The 14,127-nt window shown below is 46.8% G+C and overlaps 1 protein-coding gene across 1 annotated transcript; it reads right to left on the bottom strand.

The window, feature by feature from the left end:
* Positions 1-26: 26 nt before the first annotated feature.
* Positions 27-10,751, bottom strand: LOC134149705 (transcriptional repressor CTCF-like). The gene is made up of 8 exons (XM_062592918.1): positions 10,719-10,751; positions 6,777-7,554; positions 6,382-6,429; positions 5,358-5,491; positions 2,978-3,098; positions 2,034-2,183; positions 230-390; positions 27-92 (listed from the first exon to the last, which is right to left on the bottom strand). The coding sequence occupies exons 1-8, from the start codon at positions 10,749-10,751 to the stop codon at positions 27-29; spliced, it is 1,491 nt and encodes a 496-aa protein (XP_062448902.1).
* Positions 10,752-14,127: the final 3,376 nt, after the last annotated feature.

The following is a 14,127-nucleotide window of genomic DNA, read 5'->3' as shown; positions in this document are numbered from 1 at the left end:
TATGCCAAGGTTGTGACTTAACTCCCTTAAGAGATACTCTCCACAGGGGAGCACTTCAGCAGAAAGAAAAAGCCACTGAACTCTCCCATGCCCTTAAAATAAATAAATAAAAGTCAGAGAGCTAACACTGATTTTGAAAGTTGGTCAAACTTAACAGATAAGATTTCTTAGCTTACGTGTTTAGCTCCTGTTCTAATGCTCTTAAGGGCTATCAGTCCCACCAGCTTACCTTCCTGCATGCATAATCACACTGGTCACACTGGAAGCGCTTCTCATTCTTGTGAGACTTTTGATGCTGTTTGAGGGCATATTGCTCATGAAACACAGCATCACAGTATCGACACTTCTTGCCCTGCTCAGTGTAGGAATGCTGCTTTCGCAAATGGACACCTAGGAATGCAAGAACCAGAGCCTTTAATCACATCACGCTATCCAAGGGTGAAAGAGCCTGGTATACAATCTCTCAGTGTCTTTCCCTCTGTATACTCTTGAGTTCAGGTGAGAAAAGTAAACTGTTAATTTGAGATTCTATCAAAAAATTAATAGGCTTATAATTAACAGCAATCAGCATAACTTCTTGACAGAACTGTCTAGTCAAAAGCTTAGTAAGGTTTTTTAAAGGATTCTAGATTTGGTTAATATCAGCAATCTGTGCTGATACACTTGCATTTGATAAAGGGTTTGATGATACACCACATAACTTATATTCAAAATTCACTATCTGCAAAATACAGCAGGATTCTTAGACTGTTAGTGTCTAGACTGTTTCAAAAATCCATCTCAAAAACATAGCAGTCAGGTCACTGATGCCCAGGACTGCTTCGGACAATCTGTAAGGATTCTCTTGGAAGACAGAGCAACATAAATTTTTGCTACTGAAGCTCATGCAACAGATGAAGTAAAGTCAAGGTAAAACACAGCACTGTCCTCAAGACACTTAAGACCACTCTGAATTGCCTGAATACAGTCAGAAGCCAGGTAATACATTGGGAAGCAGGATTTTTTGCAGGATTAGAAGTCAAAGTGACAGGACTAGAGGGTAACAGGGGTACCAACAGCTAACCCCTATCAGAGGTTTTAATCACTTTAAAATCCTCCAAATATGAGCATATTGCACCTGCACAAGGTAGCCTGCTGTAGCTTGAACAATCATTATGAAAAAAAAATCTTCACAGCTATTCTGTTTTTTTCCTGTTATAGATCAGTACTTGTTTGCTTCATAGACACTTGGTGTCATCGTCTCAACGTGTCCTTCATTGTAGCACTTTACATCTGTTTGTTATGAGGGAGAACCTACCTTCCCGTTATCTGGTTGATATTTTGCTTATAGACAGAATTATGCCAAATCTCAGCCTTTTCTTCACTGAGAAAGATTATCTTCAATTGCTCTGGGAGTAGTACTATTTTACACCTTCTTGTATATCATAAAAGAGAGCTTGTCTGCAAGAATCATGGGGAACTGCTCACCAGGTCAACACTCTCCTACTGCTAGGACTCAGGGCTTTTGTGACAACCCAGTCTCTCCTATTCTGTCTGTGGCACACAGCTCCACTTCCTGAAAAATGAAATTGTTTAGGCTAATTCAAGCCTTTCAGCTTGATGAAGATATATCTGGGTGATAATTAATGGCCTCCAATACATAGGAGGTCACGCCAAATGACCTTCCGATTTCTCGGACCTTAAGTCATACAGTTAAAACATTCGTCTACGTTCAATAAATGCCTCGCACCTATGGACATGAAAATAACTTGCCTTGGATGCTTGAAAAACATGCTGCATTTTCAAATAATGAAAAGCAATTGAAAGTGCTGTTCCCATAGCATGCAGCAGTTACTGTAAGCTAAAAGGCTAAAAGTATGTATTACCAGCCACACTTCTAAGCCTGTGCTTCATTTTGTGCAGTTACTGGATTTACTAGGTTAAAGTGGGGGGAAGACGGCTGATGGGTTACATGAACTCTAATTTTGGGAAGGCATGTTTTGTGTAGCCTTCTGCAGTAACTTCGCTAATGGACACATTGCCAAGATACATACCCAAGTAACTCTTTCTTGCTATAACAGTATCACAGTGAGGACAGTGAAATTTGGCCACATTCTCCGTATGTTTCAGTAAAACGTGCACCTTCATGGTACCACTCCGAGCAAAGCGAGCATGGCAGATGTAACACTCATATGGCTTCTCTCCTACAGTAACGGAAGGAAAAAAAGTAGCACAAGCACTTTTATTAAAAAGAAATCTAATCAAAAAGCCCTAAAATAAAATAACTCCCCAGAAACCAGCAAACAGCTCAATGATGTTTCTTTCTCTAGAAGTTTTAGTTCCCGTAAATATCTTTCTACAACACAAAGACAAAACAAATTCACTCTTGAGCAAATGAGTTAATTATTAGTCCTTACGATGAGAAACACATTCAAGACCTACATGCCAGATGCTGGAACACTGTGAACATCAAATTTGAGATTTTCTTTTGAATGCTCATACATACAAGCACATTTCTGTCATTAAATTTCAGCAGCCTCATTAGTTTAGCACTCCAGCAGTGTTCCATGCTAGAAAAAAAAGTCCTATTTCTATCACAGAAAAGACTAAGGATCTTCACAAACTGCATCCAGACACCGTTGCAATTACACTCAAGAATGAAACTAAAAGTGGCTATAACCTTCAGTGGGAAGTAAAACATCAATAAAGAAGATATTGCTCATCTTCATACTGAAAAGGGGCCTGTATTCTGTCACCTCACAGTGAAGGCAAAAATCAGAATCCTCCAGCACATTTCTCAGTGCAATTACTAGTGTCAGTTTATGAATTTATTAATGTTGATAAACAGTGCATTCTCTTCAGCTACAGACTTCATGATAATTTTACACTAAACTTGAATACTTCATTTTGCTGACTCCGAGCATGAGCACCATTATGCACTGTCCCAGCACTCAGACACCAGCACACAGACAGCGTGCTAAAAGCATGACATCAGTACCAGAGTGGGTCCTCATGTGCCTCTTCAGCGTGTAAGTATCCCTGCAGGCATAGCTGCACAAGCTGCACTGGAACGGACGCTCTCCAGTGTGAGAGCGAATGTGGCGTTTCAAATTGCTAACCTGAAAGCCAAGAGCAAGACTGGAGTTAGTAAGCATGAATAGGTAAGATTTCCAAAGTAAAAGAAATTAGTCAAAAATTTTGTTACAGTAACAGTTTGTTTCAGTAGCAAGGTTAAAAGTAATACAACCAACCAACCAGTTTCAGTGCCAGTCTTGCACTGCCATGTAACCACTCATACTCCCTTTCCCACTCTGTTCCACCTCCCAGCTTTATTCCCAGTCTTGCTCCTACATTCAAAGCAGCCAGATTTTGTCTCCTGCGCTCACCTTACTGGCATCAACCATCTCAATGTCAGAGGATAAGCTAAAATTTGAAAGCATCCTGGACAGACACAGAGAAAAAGCGTTCCAGGAAAGCATGCACCCAGGAACACTGCAGATGTTCTTCCACAGGGTGCCTCCCGGGATGCCCTCCAGTTACTTTCAGGAAGAAGATAAATCAGTAACTCAATAAAAAAGCCCTAGTCCTGCAATCAAGGTGACTTAATCCCTTTACGCTCCTGCCATTATCTAGGAGGCATGAACATAGCTTAAGAATTAGCAGACATGAACGGAAAGCATTTTCTGCTTCAGTAAGAGCAAGCTGCACCAACTGCTGTCTATAAAACCCTGCAACCAGCTCACATAGGACCAACTTGCTTATTCTTTCCTAATTCATGCACTGCAACACAATGCATTCAGCACTTCAAACCTCAGAGCCTGGAATTACAACACCGCAGTCACAGCTCAAAGTTTTGTTTCTTTTTTTAATAAATAAATAAATAAATAGATAAAACTTAAAAGACCCACAAAAACCCCAGCATTCCCCCCCCCCACAAAAAAAAAAAAAAACCCGAAAACATACACACACAAACTGAAACACCCACACCCAGAAAACTCAATAAATAAATAAAAGAAGATTAAGCACCCAATTCAACATCTCCTCTGTAACCTTCCTCCACTGCACAGATCAGTTCTTAAAAATTTTGCTCGTGACCTTGCTCAGATTTCCTATCCCCATCTTGCAATGTAGTTTTTATTACATTTTAAAAGCTGTCCTGCAGCACAAGCAACAGTGCTGCTTAGGGCACAGGGTAGAACATTCAAGTAAGCTTTATTTCCTCAAGCAAATTAGACAACCTCTTAGAATTAGCAAAGCTGCTTTTCACTAATTTGGGAAAGCACCATTCATTTTGGCAGCAGTCACTTTATCAACAGATATGTAAGATGCAAAGTGCACATTTTAAAATTGGAGAGCATCTCTAGTCTTAAAGTACATTCTACTCAGCAGATACCTGCCTCCTTCAACTCCTTTACTCATCTTAAAGGACTGCTCTTTTTAAAAACAGTGAAAACTACAGTCTCCAAAGAGGAAATGGAAATGATCTAGGGTTTTGGTGCACAAATATCCTCAAATAGGCTTCTCATCAACTGAGGAAACCCTATCACTTGCTTCCAAAAAAACAGACCTAATTCATTCAGAAAGCAGCTGTGCAGATGACCTCGGAGTGCTAGTGGACAAGCTGACCATGAGCCACCAATGTGCCCTGGTGGCCAGGAAGGCCAATGGTCTCCTGGGGTGCATTAGGAAGAGTGTTGCCAGCAGGTCGAGGGAGGTGATCCTGCCCCTCCACTCAGCCCTGCTGAGGACTCGTCTTGAGTACTGCATCCAGTTCTGGGCTCCCCAGTACAAGAGAGACATGGAGCTACTGGGGAGAGTCCAGCGTAGGGCTACAAGGATGATCAGAGGGCTGGAGCACCTGCCCTCTGAGGAACGGCTGCGAGAGCTGGGCCTGTTTAGCCTGGGGAAGAGAAGCTTGAGGGGCGATCTTATCAGTGTGTATAAGTATCAGAAGGGAGGGCATCAAGAGGATGGGGACAAACTCTTCTCAGATGTCCCACTCAACAGCACAAGAGGCAATGGGGCAAAAACTGAACCACAGGAAGTTCCGCCTGAACGTGAGGAGGAATTTCTTCACTGTGAGAGTGACAGAGCAGTGGAAGAGGTTACCCAGAGAGGTTGTAGAGTCTCCTTCTCTGGAGATATTCAAAGCCCTCCTGGATGCAATCCTGTCTAACATGCTCTAGGTGACCCTGCTTGAGCAGGGGGGTTGGACTAGATGATCTCCAGAGGTCCCTTCCAACCTTACTGATTCTGTAATTCATAACCCATTTACTCAGAGGCTTTTCAAAAATGGTCAAGGAGGAAAGTTTGTAACAGATGATGAATAAGTCTTGAAGCATACAAGCATGTACTTGGCACTGTGACAATTAACATACCACCACACTAGCATAATCACACATTGAACATTTGAATGGTTTCTCGTGGGTGTGTTTGTAGCGGCGATGCCGAACCAACTCTCCACTGGTCACAAAGGCCATGTCGCAATCCGGGCACTTGTGAGGGCGAGTACCTGATCATTTGCAGGAAAACAGGAAGATGGTGACATTCAGATTTAGTGGCAAAAAATATGACACAGCTTCTCCCTCTCCACCCCCCCCCCACCATGAATTAGCAATGTTCCTTTTGTTCTGAAAGAATAGATTACAGCAGCAAATGGCACACAGGCATCATAGCCTTTGTATAAACAGCCAATGGACGGAAGATACTGCTAGAGAGTGTACATCCCTTCAATGAGGGAAACAAACTCCCTTATTTTCTTACCACTTGGCTATTTGCAAATTTCAAACCATTCAGTTAGATAATGCAGAGGTATGAAAAGAAAGCTAAGAACATGAATTACACTTTTTTGGCAGAAGGGTCAAAAGAACATGGTTTAAATTTGATGACAGTTACAAAATTACTCCTATATTAAGTTTTATAACAGAAACTTAAGTGAGGAACAACGGAAACATGCTTTCATTCCTACATGTTTTACTGGTCCAGTTTATAACCTATTCCCTGTTTTGTTTTTCTCCTCCATCTGCCTTCTGTTTAGCTCCAGCCTCACCTTATTTTTCCATAGGAAGCAATGGCAGCACAAACCTCAGAACACAGCAAACTGAGGGCCCTAATAACACCCAAGACAAACAGAATGTTTTCTACAGCTTTAAGAAACTTCAGATCAATCCTAGAGTTAGTTTTTGTATCTATGTACAGAATGAGCTTTGCACCTAACATGGTCAGGTGAAAAATTGCTCTCACAGGGGAAGAAAAAAAAATAAAGAGAGCAGCATTGCATAGTTTGTTCCTTTCCAGCTTGTCCCATAGAGGAAATCTGACAGATTCAGATAGACCCAACCTGCCTACAGAATAAAGACAGAGTAGATTCTATTAGAAGAATGTACACAAAGGTCCAAGTACCTGTGTGAGTGTTAAGGTGCTTCAACAGTAATGTGACTGTCCGAAAAGCTCCGCCCCCCAAAAACTAATTATACCACTGGTTCCTGATGTAAAACTTTATTGTACACAATAATCTCTTGAATATGCATTACAGCAAAAAGCAAAACCTTTTCAACTGTAGTGATATGGGAATACTAATACCACAGCATCACACAAGGCAAATGAGCTCCTTTGCAAGCCTACAGACAGGAGAGAGTAGGTTTGCCCAGAAAACAGAGCTGAGAGCTCTTATACAAAACGGTAAGTGACACTGAGCATGCCTGCTTCGCTCCCATTTGCATCTACTCAATCACTTCAACTGTACTGCAAGGTGCAGTCACAACCAGTGCAGTTTAGAAATCTGCTTACAAACCCACCTTTCTTTTTGATTTTGGTTGGTTTAGGTGGCTTCATGTTACCCACTACTTTTTCTGCATTGACCTCAGACAACAAACCCTCCTGTTGCTCCTCTTCAACATCATACACAGAGACATCCACATCTTTGCCTCCCTCAGTGTAGCGTAGCTTACTCTTTTGGTTTTTCTTTGTTTTTTTGGCTGGTGGCTGATAGTCTGGATCTTTTTGCCAATTAGGATCTTCTTGGGGCTGAAGTTCACCTTGTTCCAGCGTCTCCACCTCACCATTTGCACCCACTTTCACTACCTGGAAGCCTTCTGGTAAAGGGGGAGTGTGACAGATCATGGGCTCTCCCTCTTCCAGGCCTCCTTTGGAAACCTCATTTTCATATGCTCCCAGAAGTTCTTCCACAGAAGTGGTGGCAAGTACTTCAAGTACCAGTACTTCAAGCTCACCAAGATTTATAGGCTGCTCTTCCATATTAACAACCTGAGGTGTTATGATCTGTGTGTCATCCACTGTAGCCTCCGTTTCCTGAGGCACTGCACCTTCCATTACTTCAGTCTTCATTTGAGGAAGTGTTGGATCCAACTGTTCCATCATAACCATCTGCACACCTCTGTTGACATCCTGAACTACTTCACACCCATCTGCTTGGTTTGGTGGTATATGACAAGCATCGTCCTCCTGCCCAGCTTCACGGCGTCTTTCATAGGTTTTTCTCTCTTTTCCCTTAATAAAAGTTTCTGATTCTTCCACAATAGCTTCAACTGCCTCACCTTCCGTTTCACCTTCTTGCTGTTAAAAAAACAAACAAACAAAAAAAAGAAAGAAAAGAGAATATTGCACATCATCTGATGTAATAATGTGCCATAATAATGGCACACACCCCACAGAGGGACAAGTGGCCTAACTGAAAACCATCAGCTCAACAGCAATAGCATATTGCAGCCAGTTTTAAGAAAATAAAACCAAAACTGTAAGCATTAGTCTCTGCTAGCGTATTGTCGCTGTAAATCAAGGTGATCACAGAATCCTGCCTGGAGTGAAACAGCTGCTGTACCAGTTTCATGGAAAGGAAGGAAAGCAAGGAAGAAAGATTAAGGGATATGTATGTTTCTCTTTCTCAAGGACTGCAAATTGCTAAGGCAAGTGATACTGCACGATTACTCCTTATTACCAATCTATGTAAAATAAATAAGCTGAATATCAGAAGCAGTCCTGTGCTATAATCACATTATTTTTATTTCATTAGAAATCTTACATGTAAAACAGCTGACTCCGTAAAGCACAATATAAATCTGGACCCCCCCCCCAAAAAAAATAACCTCCCCCAACAACCGCACTCACACAAAAAAGCCCTTAGTCTGAGAATAGTGATTTTTTTTCCGCCTAAGAAAAAGCTTTGAGAATGCAAAGCAAGAATTTAAGTCTTCAGAGTTACTCTAAATGAAGTTCATATTTCATGTAAAACTCCAGCTCCAAACAACTATTTCCTCTATGTTTAGACTTCTCTGAACAACACTTGATTGGCATCTTCTCTAAAAAAAAAAAAAAAAAAAAAAAAAAGAAAAAGAAGAAAAAAGAAAGAAAAAAACCCAAGCATAAGTAAATTTCTTGGGAGTATCCTGAGCTTCATTCCTGTTTCCATTTATGGGCACTGCCTTGCCTCAGAAGGCAGAACACAGGATGAACTTGAGCACAGTGCCCTCTGTGGGTCGAAGGAGCCCCAGGGTGCAGACAAGGCTCAGTTAAATTTTTATTTCAATTAAATGGTCTGGACTCAGAGCTACACGACTCTAGTGATTTCTCATGAAAACTAGGCTAAATCTAGCCAGAGCATCAACAGCATGTAGTAATTCTAAAGCTCAGTATTTTAGCAGGTAGGTCTTAATTTTAGCTCTCAGAACTTTTGTATAAAAGCATTATCTCCTTTTTGACAAATTTCTCCTCTCTTCTCTCTTGCCCCAACAACCCAGCATTATTCTCTACACAGGATTGTTTCAAAACCCCTCAGAACACTCTAAGACACCCCCAAACACCTGCCACCTTCAAAAAAACCCCATCCCCACCCCCTCAAAAAAAATCACACAGAACTAACTCCACCCAATCATCTTATGAAGCTTGTGATCAAATTCTAATTCCAATCCCAGGGCTGATAGGAGACATCCACATTTTCTCATTTTATCTGTTGACCTCTCAGACCAACTAATAGGACCTCTTAAAGCTATCTTTTAAACTCTGTACATTTCGTATCATGTCACTACCAGCTGTCTAAACATAGCCTTGCGCATTCGTTTCTGAAATACATGGGCATATATACATAACATGAAACGTAGCTATCAGTCTTTATTAGACTTCAGAAATACAAGACATGTAATTATTATTATTTTAGACAATACTCGCTTTTACTGTTACGGCCTTTTCTAGTAACCTGCACTACTTCTTTGAGAAAAAGATGTTCCTCTCTTTTTTCAGTCTGCTTGGACTAGGGTCACTTACTAATGTGCAGCCTTGATAGTCTCTATGTTTCTTGTGGGCAGCAGCAGTCTCCAGGGGGCACCAGATACCCAGAAATACTGACATACGGTTTCATGTGCACTCCCTGCAGGGATCCTGCTTCTCCTTTTTCTTAACACTCATCAGCTTTTCAAGTCACAGCAAAACCATATGGACAAACAGCTGAAGAACACAAGATGATGCAAGTACTTTACACTAGCCAGCAGGCGATCAGAACAGAGCTTTGGTCTTTAGCCTGCAGCAATTGTGAAAGCGTGCCCAGTTGGGCTGACATCCCTGGCCTCCAAGCGACTGAGGCCCAAGTCACCTCAGAGCCACAAACAGCAGACACGGCCCTGCCACTGGCCTGCACGACGCTCAGCCACAAGGCATCTCACAAGCCTGACCGTAGCACTGGCCTAGCACACACGCAGGCACAAGGCACTTCCCAACCACCACCACCACCAGTGGCCACAGCACTGGCCTGTCACGCACGCATGCACAAGCCACCTCATAGCCACCACCAGCAGCCTGCGCAGCAGCGCTCACCTCAGAGGCACTCCGGCACTACGCAATCAAGAGATGCAAACAGCAACAAGATCACCCCAATGGCCCAGCAGCCGCTGCTTCTCAGCTCACCGCACAACCACTAGCACCTGACGCGGGCCTGCCACTGGCCTGCAAGGCAAACAGCCCAAACTCAGCGCACGCTCCCAAACATCACACAACAGCCTCACGCTGGCCTCTTACGCCCTCACGCACCAGCAACCTCACAACTCCGGACAGCAGGCAACATCTGAGCATTGCAGTGTCACGCACTGAGGCTGTTAGAGAAATACTGTGAGAAAAACCTTGCAAATAGTTAACAAGACTCAAGGACAAGGGGGAGAGAAAAACAGTACTGCAAAGGATAACCAGCTCCGGCTAAAAAACCTTGATGAAACCACAGTGCTTTGAAGATTGCGAGGGGTAGGTAAGACAAAAACAGCAGAATAACCCAGAAGTGACCTTAGGTTCATTAAGGCTTATTAACATATTAAATTTCACACCCCTAAATGAATAATGAGATGGAAATAACATGATAATGATGTTACCGCCTCTTCTTCGCCTCCTATGCTAATTAACAAGAATGTGAAAGTGCAAGCGCAGAGTGATTACCTGAGGTAATGAAATCGTAATCAATAGTAAGATTTGTATAAAATACTCCCTGAAAAGTGTGAATGAGAGGGGAAGATGGTGTGCTAGCTTTGTGGATTTACCACCTAGCACTCATCTCTGCGCAGAAATGAAATAAACAAATATCTCGACCCTGTGTGTCTATCGGTTGCTTGCACACCGGGTAACAGAACCCAGATTTTGGGACAACACCAACACATGCCTGCTGATGGCCTATGGGCTTCAGAGACACTGGTTGCCTCAGAATAACTTCCCCAGCCATGAACCACTACTGCCCTAGCAGGTACTCGGACAACAGAGACCTCAAACTCGACGCCCATGCCCAACTGCCTGCTGCCGGTCTATCAGGGACTCAGAAAGACAGGACCTCACAGTCACCTGCACAACCAGGTCTCTGTCACGGGCCAAGAAGCCCCTAAGGCAGGAATTACCTCACCAGAACTTCCCCAACCAGGAGACAAATCCTGGCTGATCCACTGCTCAGGCAGAAACCATACGAAAAACACATCCTTAGTGCGGACCTGCTGCTGCCCTATCCACTCATCCGTGGGAAGTGACATCACAAGCAACAGCCACGCCTTCTCCCTCCAGCTGGCCTATCAGGGACTCGGGCAGAACTGACCTCATCAGCAACAACTGAGCCATGGGCCTCCTCCAGCCCTACCAGCGACCTACAAAGACTTGATGGGGCACAGGGCATTTTCTGATACAGCCCTTTTAAACACTGGGGACCTCACTGCCCACCCTGCTGCTGCCTGCAGCTCCCCCTGCCCTTTCCCACGGCTGAGCCACCTCCCAAATGGCCTCCCTGATTCACTTCTTGGCCTCGCAATGCTCACAGTGCAGCAAAGCACGCATTACGTAGCAGCTGCAATCCCCAGAAAATACATTAGCTTTAGCCTAGGCAGTCTCTGTATGTAGCAAGAGAGCAGGGCCTTACGTCCCAGTCAGAGGGAGAAGCCTTCCCACAGCTCAGAAGTCTACTTCCTTCTCAAATGCTGAACAAGCACAGCAACTCCTCTACACATCAAGCACAGCAAGCGCTCTCCTATTTTACGCGCTGACAATTTGAGACATGGCAACGGACTCTGTGCAGGACATGTCAATTGCTGAAACCAGCAGAGCCAGAATTCAGCAACTCTTCCTCCTCATCTAGGATTATGGGAATAACAATGGCGAGTGTGAAAATGGACATTTGTCAACTTCCAAGGCACCTGAAAAGCAGAACACCTCACACTTAACAGAGCTCTTCCACAAACACCCTTCAGGCTGCTCCCAGGGTCACAGGTATGGAGCACACCAAGAACTATGGAGCAAGCACAACGACTTGAGCATGACACCTCACGAGGACAGCAGCAACCTGCTCTCACTTTGCCCAGCAGATCCCAGACACACCTCTGACCAGCATCCGGAGGCTGCGGCGGCAGCAGCAACTCAGGGAAACGCTTGAAAATGCATCTCAGACCCACAAAAGGTTCAAAGCTTCCTGCACCCAGACCCCACCAAGCCGCCCAGGCCCAGATGCTTGGGGCAGGCCGGCACGCCTGGCTTGCAGGTCAGTTCTCCTTGGTGACAGGGCACTGGGTCTCCTGGTCACAGACCCAACAGCCCCTTTTTTGGAGCTCCTGCAGGAAAGCAGCCCCCTCGCCAGCCCCGCTGCCCCTGCTGCAGCGAGAGGGCACCCGCCCCCATTTGAACACACCCGCAGCCCCCACCAGCCCCACTCACACCCGCTCTCACTCCTGCTCCCCTCTCACATGCTTCGCTCCCTCGTCCCTTGCCGGTCTCCCTTCTCTTGGCCTTTTCCCACTCTGGACTCCGATTGGCTGAGACAGACATCATTCCAATCCATCCCTGCCCTCCTCCTCGTGACAGCCAATAGGAGGGCTGCACTCAGGCGATGCCATGGCAACAGTGCACCCTCCTGCCCTGGCAGCCAGCTCTGCCCCCTCCCCCGCGGGACGGCGCCATCTTGTGGGTGGCCGCACAGGGCGCAGTGGGGCCCTGGGCCCGGCTGCTCTGCTGCAGGGGCCCCGCGGGGTTCCTCACTGCCCTGCGCCCTGGGGGCCGTGCTGGGCTTGGAGGGCAGCCCTGGGGCCTGTTCTGGGGCCAGCCCTGGTGCCGGTGCTGGGGCCCTGGGAATGGTCCGGGTGCCGGAGCCTGTGGGCGACATGCTGCTGCCCCCAGGGCAGGGCAGTGTCCTCTTGGCCCTCCTGCCCTGGCCCCTTTCCCACAGTAGCCCCAGGGCTTGGCAGCCCTCCCAATTCTGAAGGCTTGTGGAATTTGGTGCCTCCGGTTGTACATGATGCCAGGGACACAGGGCTGTAAGAAGCACTTGGGAGAGGGCCAAGCCTTGCAGGAGGCAGCCTTGACTGGAGCTGAGCCCTGGCAGGAGCAGGGGAGAGCAAGGCAGGGCTGTTGAGGGTGCTCTGTTTCTCCTGCTAGCCAGGCTGGCTGGGCAGAGGCTTTGTCAGTGTGGGGCAAGAGACAGACAAAGGCAGCTACCTTGGGCACCCCCCAGGCATGTCCTTGCAGGCTGCCAGGCAGAGCATGCTCCTTGCCAGCACTTCCCACTTGCTCCTTGGCAGCTCCAGGGAGTCAGGCAGAGGCTTTCAAGGCCACTGTCATGGTTGAGCTCTGCACCTTTGAGAGGCCATGTGCAGAAGCCCGTAAGCCCTGTGCGTTGGGCAGCCAAGGCAGCCTGTGCCTTTGGTGGAAGCAAGCTCGGCTCCAGCTGCGCTGCACTGCTGCGTGCAGCTGCTGCTATCCCACTTGTGGGCTGAAGGACACACAGAGGCGTTTGCCTTGGTCCGAGTGGCTGCTGAAGAGCAGGCAAGCTGAGGCCTGTGTGCAAGGGAACCTCTGGCTGCACGCAGCCTGGCTGAGCTGGGCCCAGAGCTGCTCTCTGCCCTTCAGAACAGAGCTCACAGGGTCCCTCCGGGCCTTGGAGCATGCAGGTTGCTGTGCTTTGTCCCAGGGAAAATCCCCAGGGCCACCAAGAAATTCCCACCTGGCCGCAGCAGCTCCTGCCTGCCTCTTTCACCCCAGCTCCTTTGCCAAACCAGATGGCTGCTCTCTGGGCAGCTCCCATGCCTGCTGCCTGCCTCTGCCTCTGCCTCCAGCCCCATGGCTCACCTCACCCCTGCGCTCCAGCATGCCTGGCAGTGCCTGTGCAGCCTGCCAGCAGCCGTTTGCTGCCGCTCCTCATCCCTCTGCATGATCCTCTGCTGGGGACCTGCTGCTCTGGCCCCAAGGGCAGCTGCTGCCTCCTCAGGGAGCGGCTCTGCTCAGAGGGAGGACCCCAGGGGCTATGGTCCCAGCAGGGACACAGTCCCAATGGAGACCACCCCATCACCAGGGCCTTGGAGGCACCATGCCACCACCATCACCAAGCCCTGCTGCTCACTGTGGCAACACCCTTCAGCAAGTCCCGGGGATCACTGTGGGCACCCCCATCACAATGCCTTGGCAGTCCCCATGAGCACACCCATCCCCATCGCCTTGCCTCCAAGCCTCAGCTTTCATCTTTGGTGCCAGGCTGGCAGCTGAGAGCTGGGCAGCACCACCAAGGTTCCTCTCTCCACCCCTGCACTCCATGCCCCTTGCACAGGCTGCCCTTCTTCAGGCACTCCAGAGCACACGGCCACTCCAAAGCCAGCCCTCTTGCTCTGCCTGCTAATCTGCAACCCCACATGC

This window comes from Rhea pennata, chromosome 21, assembly GCF_028389875.1.
Source record: "Rhea pennata isolate bPtePen1 chromosome 21, bPtePen1.pri, whole genome shotgun sequence".
Taxonomy (NCBI): Eukaryota; Metazoa; Chordata; class Aves; order Rheiformes; family Rheidae; genus Rhea; species Rhea pennata.
Note: the sequence above shows the minus strand (reverse complement) of the source record. Positions and strands in the feature narration are given on the sequence as shown.